This window comes from Giraffa tippelskirchi, chromosome 12 (genome assembly GCF_054371585.1).
Source record: "Giraffa tippelskirchi isolate mGirTip1 chromosome 12, T2T-mGirTip1v1.2.pri, whole genome shotgun sequence".
Classification (NCBI taxonomy): Eukaryota; Metazoa; Chordata; class Mammalia; order Artiodactyla; family Giraffidae; genus Giraffa; species Giraffa tippelskirchi.
Genome location: NC_137286.1, coordinates 11980228 through 11995009, shown reverse-complemented (window position 1 = coordinate 11995009; position 14782 = coordinate 11980228). Strand labels below are relative to the sequence as shown.

At 54.8% G+C, this 14782-nt stretch overlaps 1 protein-coding gene across 5 annotated transcripts in view; it reads right to left on the bottom strand.

Moving 5' to 3' along the window:
* ITPK1 (inositol-tetrakisphosphate 1-kinase) overlaps positions 1–14782 on the bottom strand; it is a 156607-nt gene that overhangs the window by 66595 nt on the left and 75230 nt on the right. Inside the window, exon 1 of one of the 5 annotated variants that reach the window (XM_081548143.1) lies at positions 14259–14590. The exons of 3 other annotated variants lie outside the window; for them this stretch is intronic. In XM_081548143.1, coding sequence (XP_081404269.1) covers positions 14259–14261 — 3 coding nt within the window. In that variant the 5' untranslated portion in view covers positions 14262–14590. Of the gene's footprint in view, positions 1–744; positions 1024–14258; positions 14591–14782 lie in introns of those variants that run through there. One more of the 5 variants, XM_081548145.1, reaches the window with a different exon arrangement.

Here is a 14782-nt window from a genome sequence, read left to right as displayed (position 1 = left end):
AACCCCATCCCAGAGAGAATGCTTCCTGTGCAGCAAGAGGAGACAGAAGCCAGGCCCTGAAAGGACTCTGGGGTCCCCACGCCTCGGGGGAAGGAGGTGGGCAGGAGAGGCCCCGGGCTCACACTCGCCTGGCACCACCCAAGGTCTGTAGACCTGACAACTGTGGGCTATTTGCAAAATAAGCTCCCCACGTTCCCGGCCACTCTGCTGAAGGTAAACAGTTGAGTTTTGGAAGCTGGCCACGGTCCTTTGTGTATTTTCCAAGCGTTTTTGTGCCAGTGAAACCCTTTCACGAGAGCCGCGGCTCTGGACACACGTCAGGCCTGGCTAGTCCCCGCTCCGCATCCTCACTGGGGCCTGAGCAGAGCTGTACGTGGCTCCAAAAGGCCCTCCTGTACCAGCCTTCCTCAGAGGACCGGACGAGCTGTGGCAGCCCTGAGGGGGTCCACCCCAAGGAGCCAGCGGTCTCTCCCCACTGGCTGGGAAGGGGGAGAAGGTCTTCTGGGGCTGCACCCTCAGATCCCAGGAGAACCAAAACGACTGTCGGTCAGCAGGCTCCGGGCATATGCAGGAGAGAACCCAGGACGCTGCAAAGGAGGGGACCCTCAAGAGGGGGGCTGGGGATGCCTCAAAGGAGGGGACCCCTCACAGAGAGAAGGGGTCCCAGAAGAGGGGCCCTTGGGTAGGGGGGCGGTGCTGCAGAGAAGGGAATCCTGGGACCAGGGGGTGGGTGGGGGGACGCACCTCAGAAGCTTCATTTCCCAGATGGGATGGGGCTGGGGGCCAGGGCAGAAGTGAACGCACTTCAAGTGCATCATTTGGTTTTTCTGACCACACTCTGCTCACAGAAAAGGGAACTCTCCTGGGGGACCTGTTCTCCTTCTCAGAGAGGGTCCGACTGGGCCCCCTCAGCCAGTCCCTGGGTGTCCAGACGAAAGGGCCCCCCCGTGGTGGCCGGAGGCGCCACGTGTCCAAGTCACGCCACCCTGAGAGGCGGCGCTGGATGATGCTCTGCGAGTGCTCGGAATTCGGAGAAAACAAGGGCCCACTGTTTCCTCGGTGACGAAGGCGATGAGGCAGACGAGGGTGGAGGGAGGCCCAGGAGGAGATGGGACAGAGGCCCGCAGACCCCAGAGGCCTAATAGTCACCTCTGACCTTGGGAACAAGCAACCCCGTCGTGATCCAAGGGGAGCCGGGCATTTGCCTCCTGCCCACCAGCTGGCTGAGGACAGGATGCGATGGTGGGCACCCGGAGACCCCTCCTGGCTCAGCTGCCTCTGTGCCTCGGTTTCCCCTTTCATAAAACGAGGATGTCAGAACTACGCATTCCAGGACTGGTCTGTGAGTTAGAACATTCCGTTTACAGATGTGGCACCTAACCCCTCTAGACAACTTTCCGCTTCAGCTTGATCACTCGTTAACTTGACAAGTATCTTCTGGGCCCCTCCCGTGAATGAGGCACAGACAGCCCCTGCCCTCTCATCTCAGGGCCTCAGGGGACCATAGGAGCATCTCTGTTCACACTGGACACAGCCCCAGCTGCCCCAGACCCTGCACGGGGCGGTGTTCCTCTACTGCAGTGAGTCCTCTGCCTGGAGTGCCCACCTACAACCTGTAGCTTCTTGTCCATACATAAGCTCTTACTAGTCTCCCAAATCCCAGTATAGAAGTTGAATCCTTTTTCAGACTTCTGAACTCATCGTTTCCTGAACAGGAAGCATTAATGGCTCCTTCATCTCACCGGTGTCCCCGAAATGCTATGCACATCCCTCCAAGATAGGACCATAAATTCCAGGCATGAAGTAGTTTCTTTAATCTTCTGTCTCTTCCACAAGATCCTGAGATTCCCCAATGACCAGGGCTGCAGCCTGGCCTCCCCAGGACCTAGAACCAGGCCCCAGGCAAGAACTAAGCTGTTGCTGTTGTTCAGTCACTAAAGTTATGTCCAAGTCTTTGAGACTCCATAGACTGTAGCCTGCCAGACTCCTCTGTCCATGAGATTTCCCAGGCAAGAATACTGGAGTGGGTTACCATTTCCTCCTCCAGGGGACCTTCCCAACCCAGGGAATTGAACCCGAGTCTCCTGCGCTGACAGGTAGATTCTTTAGAAGTGTGCCACCTAGGAAGCCTAAGAACTCAGCAGACGTCTGCTAAGTGCACAGCAGCTTCAAAGAATGGAGTGAACAACGCAGACCCAGAAGGGGCCTGCCATGGAGCAGGGCGACTCTTTCCTGTGAAGGGCATTGAAATGGCCTCCCGGAGGAGGTATCCAGACCAAGCCACGGAAGGGAGAGGGAAGAATGGGACCTCCAGAGATGGGCAGGGGAAGGAAGGTTTAATCCAAGTAGAGGGACAGCTGCAAAGACGCAGGATGCACCATCTGCATTAAACCGTCTCCTTTATCTGTCAGTTCCAAACGCCTCAGGTGCCCTAAGCTACCACCTCTGCAGAAAGAGCTCTTCCCGCAGCACTGACGGCTGACTGGCATCTTGCGGGGGGTGGCCCATCACCGCTCCCCCTTCTCATGCTTCATCTGCGGGCTGGAAGCAGAGGAGCCAGTAGAAGATTCCAATGCCTAGGGGACTGGAGTTTGGCTGTGGTATAAACAATGAGCAAATCTTGAGTGCATTAAGCCACTAAGAATTTGGGGTTGTCTGTGAGCCTACCCGAAGGCAGTCCCCACAGGACAGATCATGGATGGGGGAAGGGCAGGGGTGGGGGGATGCCAAGATTAGACGAAAGGCAGAGGGCTCCAGTTTTCTGGAGGGTTCTCTGGGCTGTACTTCCAGCTCTCCCTTTGCTCCCAAATTCCCACACGTGCTTCCCTGACGTGATCAATAACCAGCTAGATGTGAAAGAAGCACGTGCATCGGGAAGGCTGGGGCCTCAGAAAAACTGGCTCCCATCCCCCATCCCCATGCTGGGGGCCACTCATCCTCTCTGGCTGCAACATGCAAGGTGTGCTAGCAGAAGCCTGGGCTGCTGAGAAAAACCTACGCTTTTCTGAACAGCCAAACAGGCTGAAATGGCCCTCTCTACTGCAAAGGCTGCAGGTGAAGCCGGTGAGGATGTCAGGCAGGTGTGGTTACTATTTCACAACCGTGCTTGGTGGCCGGTTATTTAGGCTCTGTGTCTCTCTCACGGGTTCCCACCTCAGGCTGCTGTGAAAACAGAGTTAATGTGTATAATTACTTAGGACAGAGCCTGACACAGAGAGGGGGTGCTAGAGCCGTGCACTCATGCCAGACCATGGCTGCTGGCCTGAAAACGCAGGTTCCGAAGCAGGGTGACCACACAGGCCGGTCCTCAAATAGAATCTTCCTGGGTGACAGGAATGTCTTTTATTTGAATGAGGCAATGCTTGGTGGGCTGGATGGGGGTGGGTCACCGGAAAGATCAAGGCATGATTATAAGCTTGGAACTTTCAGCCCCACTCCCTAACCTTGAGCGGGGAGGGTGCTGGAAAATGAGTTAGTGACAGATTACGCCTTTGTGATGAAGCCTTCATAAGAAGTCCCATGAGGACAGGTTCAGGGAGCGTCCTGGCTGGTGAACACGAGGAGGAGCTGGAAGAGAGGGTCGCCCGGAGGGTGCAGAAGCCCTTCCCCACATCTCTTGCCCGATACACCTGTTCCACCTGGATGTTCAACTGTACCCTTTCCCACAGTCCTTTATAATAAGCTGGTAAATACTAAGTAAGCTGTTTTCACAAGTTCCAGAAGCCAATGCATCAAATTAGTCAAACTAGAGGAGGGGATCATGGGAACCTGTGATTTACAGCTGATGGCTCATGCTCACAGATATCAACGCAACTGTCATCTGATGGGGCGGGGGCGGGGGGGACCTTGTGGACTGAGTCCTTAACGTGTAGAGCTGATGCTCATCTCCAGGTGGTCAGTGTCAAAACTGAGTTAAACTGTAGGACACCTAGCTGGTGTTGCAGGTTTGCATGGTGTGGGAAAAGCCCCCACCCAACTGCCATCAGACATGGTGAGTGTGCAGAAGTGTGAGAGTAAAGGAGAATCCCAGGAGGTGTGCTTTTCCTACAACTGTGCACTCAAAAAGCTCAGCTATTCCGTTTCTCTATTCTTACTCTTTACATTATTACTGCCCAGTGAAATCTCCCCTGAGTACTGTTAACAAGGTGCTTCCCTAGTGGCTCAAGTGGTAAAAAATCTGCCTGCAATGTGGAAGACCTGGGTTCGATCCCTGGGTTGAGAAGATCTCCTGGAGGAGGACATGACAACCCACTCCAGTGTTCTTGCCTAGAGAATCCCATGGACAGAGGAGCCTGGTGGGCTACAGTCCATGGGGTCGCAAAGAGTCAGACAGGACTGAAGCGACATAGCATGCAGCACACAGGCAATGTTAACAAGACACACCACAATCTGCTTCTGCAAAGCTAGGTCACTTGTCCTGGCTCATATTAGGCTTCCCAAAGCATTTGCTGCCACATTAAAATGGACCATCCCTGTTAATGATAATAAGTAACACAGAGTTCTGACTTTGGGCCATGCACCAGCTAACAGGCAGTGACCACAGCAGGGGCACATGAGGACACCAGGTCACAAGACAGGTTAAGCAGCCTGTCCAGGGTCATTCCATCATAGCTGCATGGGAACCTGGTCTCTCTCCTGCCAAAGTCCACTGACGGCTAAGCCAAAGGGTGTCCTAAAGGGCACCTGGGGCTTTCCTTCTATTCCTTTTCTCCCTTAGTTCACCCTTGTGGATGGTGTGGTTTCAACTGGAAGTCACTAGATGAAAAGTTTTTGTTTCAACTGAGGTCTTGACTCAATGGCCCCAATGAAAAACAAGTGGGCAGAAGATCCAATTTATTCTCTGGGCTCTCCAAGATCTGAAGACGGGACAGAACTGCCATCTCCAACACTGAAAGACCCTAGTGGGTAGAAGCGGCGCTCTCCTGATGGGCAAGTCGGAGCTGATGCTTCGGGGACAGGCTGCAAAAAGGCGCCTGGCCTCAGAGGACGCTGCCCCAGTCTTGCGCTTCTTGGTGGGACTGGATCCAAAACACGACGGGCAAGCAGTCCTTCCCTGGCAAGAGTGACTCTCCCTCCTGAAGGGGCTCCAAGTGGCCCTCAGAGGGGTCAGGAGCTAGACGTCACATGGCGCTGGTCCCCAAAGACCGCAGGCTGGGCCAAGCATGGTATGGGTCGCCCCTGCGGCCTCTGCCCCAGAACTCCCTGACCCAATGCCCCAAATTCTCAGTAGCTGGTTTCCAGTGATGAACAAAATAAACCACTGTCTGGTTAAGGCAGAGCGTGGATAACCTTTCTCCCCTAGGAGATGAGGGGTGAACTAGATTCAACAGCCCGAAGATGAAGGTCCCTTGTGCACAGCTCCAAAGTTCTGGGAATTTGCAAGCCAACTTTATTTCAGAGAGCCAGAAAAGTCACTGACTCCAGCACTTGACGAGGGTATTGGTACAGCCTTGGTGCCATGCCAGGCCCACCACAGGCCCTCGGACGGGCACAGTCCTGAGGAGCAGTGTCAGCCCTCCCTTCCTGGAGCCTTCTCCGCTCTCGGTGCCTACAGACCCCATCGGTCTCAGGTCTGGCTGGACGCTCTTCCTCTGATACCGACCAGTAACTGCCCTTCAGGCTCAGGTTGCTCTTTCCTGGGTCCTAGGTGGGACGCTTACCCACCTGGTGAGTTGCAGAAAGAGAGTTCTCCGCGGCTGATGCACCCTTGCTGAGGTCGGGGACTGTGTCCTGTTCCAGAGCCCAGCTAGCCAGTGCTGAGATTCTTCCCAGAGGCTAAAGACTCCGACCATCCACCCGTCCACCTACCCACCCACTCACACGAGGTTTACTGAGCACTTACACATCCACCCCTCCAAGTCAATGTTATCCGCAATCTGCATGGAGAAAATGGAGACAGTGGGCGCAGGGGGGCAAGGTGAGCTGCCCAAGGGCACTGCCAGTGGGGGGCAGGCCCAAGGGATTTCTGACCCCAAACTTACGTGCTCCTTTCCCCACAGCCACCACCTTCGTTCTGTTTTTAGCATCTGTCCCCCATGGCAGGGGCTGGGACCCCCAAGGCCCCTGAGTGTATTATGCCTACGTTGGATTCAGGGAGGGAGTGTTCCACAGGGCCCATTGGAAGCCCAGATCAAAGTCTCCACTGAAGTCCCAAGTGGCCTCAGAACACACTGCAGACATGCTGCAAGGGAGGGTGAAAAAGTCAAGGGTGCCTCGGGGCCACAGAGCAGACAAAGTCACAAGCCCAGGGGAGAAGCAGGGTGACGCAGTTCATAGTGCTAGGACATGAACCCTCCAGAGGGGAGGCCCGGCCTCCACAGGGAGCCCAGGAGGCCTGAGGTCTTAGCACAGCTGTGTTCTCAGCCAGGCCAGCGGCGGGAGCAGTGGGGGGGGCGGGGTCTCGAGAAGCCAGTCTCCACCCATAACACAATAGCGCAGAGGAGCCGCCCCTTGGCCACCTGCATGGCTTCCAGGGCTTGAGTCCTGCATGCCCCCAGCAGACCATGAGCATCCAGAGGCCCCTGCCTAGGGGTGTCTGTCTACAGCCAAGTAGAATGTAGTATCAGAGTCATCAGACATGTGCCTGCTAAGACACTTCAGTCATGTCCGACTCTTTGTGACCCCCTGGACTGTAGACCATCAGGCTCTTCGGTCCATGGGATTCTTCAGGGAAGGATACTGGAGTGGGTTGCCATTTCCTCCTCCAGGAGATCTTCCCAACCCAGGGATCGAACCCGTGTCACTTATGTCTCCTGTATTGGCAGGCGGGTTAACACTAGTACCACTGAGAAGCTAGTCACCAGACAATGATCCTCAATGACTCAAGAGGGTAAGTGAGGAAAAGAGGTACAGGGACAACAGTCCCCCACCCAGAGGCTCCTGTTTACTTCACTTGACCTTCCCAAAGCTAAAGCCTGGGCTGAGATGAAGCAAGGTGCTCCATCTGAGCTTCCAGCCAGCTGAATTCAAATGCCACCACCCTCTTCCAGACCCCTCCCCACCCACCCTATACACACGTTGGCTCTCATCTTCCTCCCTGCACTTCCTACCGAGAATTTCAGATCAAGCATGAACTGACCTGGACCCCAACTTCCCTTCTAGATGGTAAACTTGAAGTTGATACCCAAAGCATGGTGCACATCCTCCACGCGGACAATGTGTGAGGCCAGCGAGGTGAAGGAGGTGTGAGAGCACGGCACCCCGCGGGCCACAGGGGTGAGCATCTGCAGGGAGCAGAACAGGACTGCAGGAGGTGCGAAAGCAAATAGGCTGAGGTGTGTCTCATCTGACAAACCCTCAACACATCAAGAACGTGGTAACACCGATCTGTGCTTCTGCTCTTTTAAGATTTAAATAGAAGAGAAACCACCACTGCTTCACAAATGAGACACAAAAGACTGTTCTTTATTCTGGTCTTGTTTTCTCAATATCTCAGCATGTGGGGGTGGTGAGTGGGGATGACGAGAGTATCTGCTTCATAGGCTGTATTTTCAGCCATTCACTCCTCCTCTCACCCATCTACCCATGTGTCCAGCTGAGCACTCATCCACTCACTCAGCAGTTCCTGTGAGTGGACGCTCTGTGCCCAGCTTTGCTCAAGCGCTGAAGAGACAACAGTGGACAAAATGGCCAAGGTCCCTGTCTTAAGACCTCATATTCTCACGGGGGAAGATGGACAATAAACCAATAAACATCACAACATGAATAAAATCAGTGTAGAGAGCATGATGTGGGGGGTGGGGGGAACTCAGCAGAGAAAGCCCATTATGAGTTGAATTCTGTCCCCCCAAATAGGTTACAGGGCTCCCCTTGTGGCTCAGCTGGTAAAGAATCTGCCTGCAATGTGAGAGACCTGGGATCGATCCCTGGGTTAGGAAGATCCCCTGGAGAAGGGAAAGGCTTCCCACTCCAGTATTCTGGCCTGGAGAATTCTATGGACTGTATAGTCCATAGGGTCGCGAAGAGTTGGACATGACTGAGCAACTTTCACAAATAGGTTACATCTAAGTCCTAACCCTCAGTACCGTAGAATGTGACCTTATTTGGGAACCGGGTCATTTGCAGATATAATTCGTTAAGCTGACATCATACAGGAGTAAGGTGGGCCCCTAACCCTACATGACTGGCATCATTATAAAAAGGAGAAATCTGGGTGCTGATACGAGGGAGAATGTCACGTGAACATGAAGGCAGAGATCAGGGTGATACACCTACCAGCTTAGGACACCGAAGATCACCAGCCACACGGAAGTGAGGAGAGTGGCCTGGGACAGACCCTTGCTCACAGCCTCAGAAGGAACCAAACCCGCTGACACTGTGGTCTTGATTTCCAGCCTCCAGAGCTGGGAGACAATACATTTGTTGTGTAAGCCGCACAGTCCTGAATTCATTTCGGCAGCCAAGGGAACTCATGCGCAGCCTCTCTGAGGATGCACCATCTGAGCTGAGACCTGACCAAGGAGAAGGACCCAGGAATGATGGAGATGGGACGGGGAAAGCCGTCCCCCAGCACAGGCTGCGTTCAGGGGGTCTCGGGGAAGGGTGACAAGGACATGGAGCAGGTTGTGCAGAGCCTCAAAGGGCAGGAAGGAGTTGGGAAGCTGTCCCAGGGAGGGGAAGCTCCTAGAGGGCGCTGGGCAGGAAGTCACTTCTCAGATCTCTCTGAAGATACTACTCTGGACGTTAACATGTATGAGGCGTCAGTGCCCTGCCTCATACATGTTGTAAGCACTTAACATGCCCAGTTGTCATTTCTATGGCCTTACTGAATAGTTGGTTTAAGAAAGAACTTCCAAAACCAGGCAGGATGCTCTGAAGAGGGCAGCTCAGGAGCCTGGCACTGACTGGCCAGGTGACATGGGCCGTCATTCTCCTTGTCTGTAACCTGGGGTCCTGTCTTTATATTTTAAAGATTTTTTTTTTTTTTAACTTTTTACTTTGTATTGGGGTATGGCCCATTAACAAACAGTGTTGTGATAGTCTCAGGTGATCAGCAAAGGGACTCAGCCATATATTTACGTATCGATTTTCCCCCAAACTCCCCTCCCATCCAGGCTGCTGCATAACACTAAGCAAAGTTCATGGGCTATACAATAGGACCTTGTTGGTTATCCATTTTAAATATAGTAGTGTGTACATCCACCCCAAACTCCCTGACTATCCCTTCCTCCCATCCTTCCCCCCAGCAACTATCCCTTCCTCCCATCCTTCCCCCCAGCAACCGTGAGTTCATTCTGTGAGTTTCCTTCTGTTTTGTAAATAAATTCACTTGTATCATTTTAAAGATTTTTTTTTTTAATGCGGACTATTTTTTAACTCTTTACTGAATTTGCTACAATGCTGCTTCTGTTTTAAGTTCTGGTTTTTTGGCCAGGAGGCATGTGGGATCTTAACTCCCAGACCAAGGATTGAACCCACATCCCCTGCATTGGAAGGCGAAGTCTTAACCAAAGGACCACCAGGGAAGTTCCAGGGCCCCGTCTTTAATATGAGACCCCAGGGTGGGCATCTAGAGCTGGTGGGATGAGACTGGCTGCCCACCCCAAGCTGGGATCCCCAAACCAGGCTCCCTCCCTCCCTGCACAGCCCTGGCTCCTGGCCCTGGAGGGTTTTTTTTCCCTGCTGACAATGGAAAACACATCTCAATGTTGCTTTTATCTCCAGGGTTCCTCCCGGAATGACAACTGGCAGCCTCATCACAAGTGGCTAAGAATTCTCCAAGCCAAAAATACATCCTCTTTGTGCATCCTTCTTAACAATAAGGAAGGCAAACTTTGAGTCAAACTTCCACAAAGCCTGCAAAGATTATTTTTCAAGCCCTGAAGCAGTTCCCTTTAGACAGTCATTTATTTCCAGCCCAGAAAGCATTCCTATCCCTTGAGGCAGTTTCCAAACTGGTATTTGATATAATGTTAATGAAGGAATTTTTTAAAAAATTAAACACATCTCATGAAAAAGAAAAGTTCAGTATTCCAAATTGCTTGAAAAGGAGCTGGGTTGTGTCAAGTCAAATTGGCGTCTCTGGTGCAGGGCTCAGGTATTTTTAAACGCTTATGTGGTGACTTCCCTGGTGGTCCAGTGGCTAAGACACTGTGCTCCCAAGGCAGGGGCCCAGGGTTCAATCCCTGGTCAGGTAACTAGACCTGGCATGTGGCAACGAAGACCGGGCGCAACTACATACATACATACATGTATACATAAAACGCTCGTGTGCACTGGCGAGGGACAAAGGGAGATGTTGGCGCTGGCACCCTTCCTGAACTGGCTTGGAGAACTCTGAGCATAATGCCAGGTCACAGAAACGCAGCAACTTGACAGAACCACCACGGGACATCCTAACCAACACGTCCACCCGCCCCCTCTGGGTGATGGAGAGAAGCCCCCAAGGACCACCACATGCCACGCGGGAGGGGCAGCTTGAGGCGCTTGTGATGAGCAGTGTCCCGAGGGGCACGTGGTGTCCTTGATGGGGAGACCGCAATGCACTTACTCGATGGCTCTGAGCACTGGTTTTAAACGTGGGTCAGCGAGCGGCAGTGGTGGGTGACAGGCAGCTCACACAGCCTGTGAAGCCAGCCCTCCTGGGCGGGGGTGGGCCTGGGCCTTCCACAAAGGACCTGGCGGTTCCATCTCACTGTGGTACCAGTTGCTCAGAGGCACTCGGGAGGCCTCGACACAGAGACACCGAGGGACTCAGAGCGAAAGCGGGGAGGTGGGAATGCCCGCCAGCACGGGGAGGTGCCACTCTCTAAGGCGGGGCGGAGGAATGAAATCCCCGGTGGGTTTTTCCTGGGTTTTTCCCTGGGGTTTACAGATTAAATCAGCAAATGCAACCGTGCTATCACAACTTCTGCTCAGAGGTCGGTGACTAACTGAACTCTAGGATTCCTGCAGTCCTAGAGGTGAGGGGGGAACCCGAGGGTCCCCCACATGAAGCTTGGGGGTGTGGCGACAGGGTTCAGGAAGGTCCTGGAGGAGGTGACATCGAGCACAGACTGTGTTAGCACAGTTGCACCTCAGAGGAACTGGAATAAACAGCCTCGTATCTACTCACGGGGTTACCAAACCTAATGAGCAGTTCCTTTTTCTCATCTTAGCAGGAGCCTTTATCAATGTTCCACATAGAAACCTGGGTTTCCCAGGTGGCATAGAGGTAAAGAACCTGCCTGCTAATGCAGGAGACATGGATCTGACCCTAGCTTGGGAAGATCCCTTGGAGGAGGAAATGGTAACCCACTATTCTTCCCTGGGAAATCCCATGGAGAGAGGAGTCTGGCAGGCTACAGTCCACGGGGTCACGAAGAGTCTGGCATGACTGAGCATGCACACAAGCACACAGGGGCCACTGTGCCCATCAAACATCCCCCAGCATCTCCTCTGGGCTGGTCCCTTGCTGGGTCCCGGCATAAGGACCAAAGCCAAGAGCAGAGAGAAAATGGACCAGGAATCAGGACCCAGTGACCACAAGGGTGGACAGGGCAGGAGTGCAGGGCTGTGCAAGGGATCAGATCAGGAGAGGTGGGGATGGAGAGGTGTAACCCGAAAGAGAGTGAGCTTTGTCAGGGCAGAGGCCACATCAGAAGCCATTCTGAGCTGGGGGCACTGGGCCAGTGTGTGTGAAGGGGCTCAGGTCAGAGAGCCTGGGGACAGAGGAGAAGCTGGAAAGAGGTCACACAGAACCCCAGGGGCCTTAGGAGCCAGTTTTTCAGTCACTAAGTCGTATCCGACTCTGTGACCCCATGGACTGCAGCATGCCAGGCTTCCTTGTCCTTCACTATCTCCTAGAGCTTGCTCAAACTCATGTCCATTGAGTCGATGATGTCATCCAACCATCTCATCCTCTGCCACCCTCTTCTCCTCCTGCCTTCAATCTTTCCCAGTATCAGGGTCTTTTCCAATGAGTCAGCTCTTCGCATCAGGTGGGCAAAGTACTGAAGCTTCAGCTTCAGCTTCAGCATCAGCCCTTCCAATGAGTAGTCAGGGTTGATTTCCTTTAGGATTGACTGGTTTGATTTCCTTGCAGTTCAACAGACTTATGAGCCAGGGAGGGTCTGTAATGGGCGGGAGAGAAAAAGAGAGAGAGTGTGTGTGTGTATGTGTGTGTGTCCGTGTGGAGCAGGGTAAGACCAGGGCACAGGAGGGCTCCTGGGCAGCATGGGGGTAACGAGAAAGGTGCAGTAGTAGGACAGTAACGGGAGCAGGGAGGGAAGAAGCAGGCCTGTACCGTGACCTATTGGCCAGGGATTGAGGATGGGGTGGGGATGTGCACAAAGGACAGATTCCTGTCAAGCAAGTGGGAAGGGGGTGCTGGCCCCAGACTTTCTCCAAAGCCAGGAGCGGGGAGAAAAGAGTGGGCTCTGACGTCAGGGTCGCAGGCCCCCAAACAAGGTGTGAGCCCCCTAAAATGATCTAATATTCTGCCCACAGATCCCTCCGAGCCTCTGATCCAACACCTGGTCGCAGTGCCTTCCCTCAGCATCCTGCCCCAGAGGCTGACTGATGCAGGAGGGAGATCCAGCAGTTCCTATGGCAACTACCCCTCCCTCGCTGCAGGAGGGGGAGACTCTGGAAAACCCACAGGCGAAGCAGCGGGATGTCCTAGAGGCAAGGAGACTCCTGAGTTCCTTGATCCTGACCCAGAAAACTCTCCTTCCCCCTGGGGAGCCAGCAAGCGTCTTCAGAAGGTGACTCTCGTCCCTCTACCTAGCAGTGCCTCTGCTCATTTATCTGTGTGCATTTCCAGAACCTTCCACCAGGAATGGACTCTGGAAAGGTGGGCACTGCCACAGCTCCAACTGTCCTGGGTGGGGAGGACCTGTCTACTCCGCTTCCCCCTCAGAAAGAGGGTGTGTCTGGGTTACCTGTGTGAGGCGGGCGTCGGGGGACTTGGCGAATGTCTGTGTTGCCTGAACGGATGCATGCTGACCCACTCAGCAAGGTCAAGTCAGAAAGTGAGGCGACAGCCGTTAGGAGCGAGCTCACCCGGGAGAGAGGACCAGTCACACCTGCAGCAGAGGAGGCTGAACCGCTCTGACACAGGCGCAGCCGGCCCTCACCGCTGGGCCCAGGCCCTTCTGCCTGGACATCCCCGCCCTCCTGCAAACCCCTCACCTCTCAGGCCCGGCAGCTCCTCCGTCGGCCTTTCCCTCCCCACCCCAGCCCAGGCAGCACTGAGGGGCTGGTCCTCTGAGCGCCCGCGGCCTACAGGCCGGTCTGGGGCGAGCACACTCCCATCACCCCTGGGCTTTAGGTCTCCCAGGACAATGCCCTGCTCGCCTCTGAGCAACACCCCCTGTCTCATCCCCTCATTGGTTCCTGGGACCTGCTCGGGCCACTTCACTGTCGTTCAATCAACACACAGGAACCGAGCGCTCGCCATGTGTGCCCAGAGCCCACGCCAGGGCAGCAGGGAGGGCCCTCGGTGGCAGACGCGGTCGCCAGCGGGCCGTGAGGCGGACGAGAACAGCAGCCCTTCCAGACTGACCAAGAGTGTGGCAGGGTCACCAGGGAAGATGTGGTCACTCAAGGGGGTGCTCAGGAAGTCCACTCGGAGGAGGTGGCTGGTGAGCTGAGCCATGAAGGCAGACCTGGGGGTGCACACCCACACACGTGTACCAAGGAGTCCCAAACCAGCACCGCAGACCACAGGGCCATGGAAAGCCTGCATCTTGAGTCCAGGAGGAATGGGAGGTCAGCGGCTGGCCAAGGCGGCGCTGCCTGGGACACGGGGTTTGCAGAGCAGGGTCGTCGGAAGGGGATGAAGCAGAAACCTGCACAGCTGACCTTGACACCAGGAGTGGGAAGCAGCGGTCCCCTAGGCACCACCGAGGCCACCCAGGACAGCCATAATCGCTGGCTGAGCGGTAACTGGCGCCCTCAGCACCCCACCACACGTCGCGCCCTCCTTGGTACTAGAAGACAGCCGAGCCAGGGTTCACCCAGGTCAGCCTGGGACCTGAACGCCAGGACCCAGAGCGTGGCCCGGCTAGGGGTCCCTACGGGTCTGGGGCCCACGGCGTTGAACCGTGGGCCTGGGTGTCCCAGACAAAATCTGGGGGGAACAGGCACTTGCTGCCAGGTGTCTGTCCCTTCCCTGCCTTGATCTGAGCATCTGATGACTAGTTCATGGTTCTCTGGGTCCCAAGCAGCCTCCTAAGAGAGAATGGAGACGGGTGGCAGGGGGTGTTCACCGAGGCCACCCCTTCCCCAAGCCTCGATCACGAAATCAGTGAGATCTGCCCCCTCCCCAAGGAGCTCACCATCAGCAACCTGGCGGGCCGCAGGGAGCAGACGGGTCACAAGACGGACACTGTCCCCATCCCACTGGGAGCTGCGCCCCAGGACGCTGGCAGGGTGTGGACGACTGCTGGGTCAAAGGGTGCGTGGTCAAGGCCACAGTGAGAAAAGCTGCAAATGTCTCGCTGAGGTTTAAAATAAACTCAAAGGCACAGAGAGAACAGAAATGAAGCTCAGGTTCCTCTTTAAGCAGCTGATTACACGCTCTTCTGATATTGCCAACAATTAACAAACACAACTTCCTTGGAGATGATGCCTGGTGAGGCCAGACTTGTTCCGTTCGCCACTGGCCCCCTCCTCCCCTACAGGTCGTTGTGCCCCCACCACCTGAAGAGGGAGCGGTGTGGCCCCTCGGGTTCAGCCCCAACTCTGGGATGGAGGGCTCCCTGTCCAGCTCTGTACTACCCCCCTCCCCCGCCAACACCCCCATGTTCAGACCCAACGCCTGAGAACACTGACCCTATTCTCTCTGCTCCGGGATCACGAC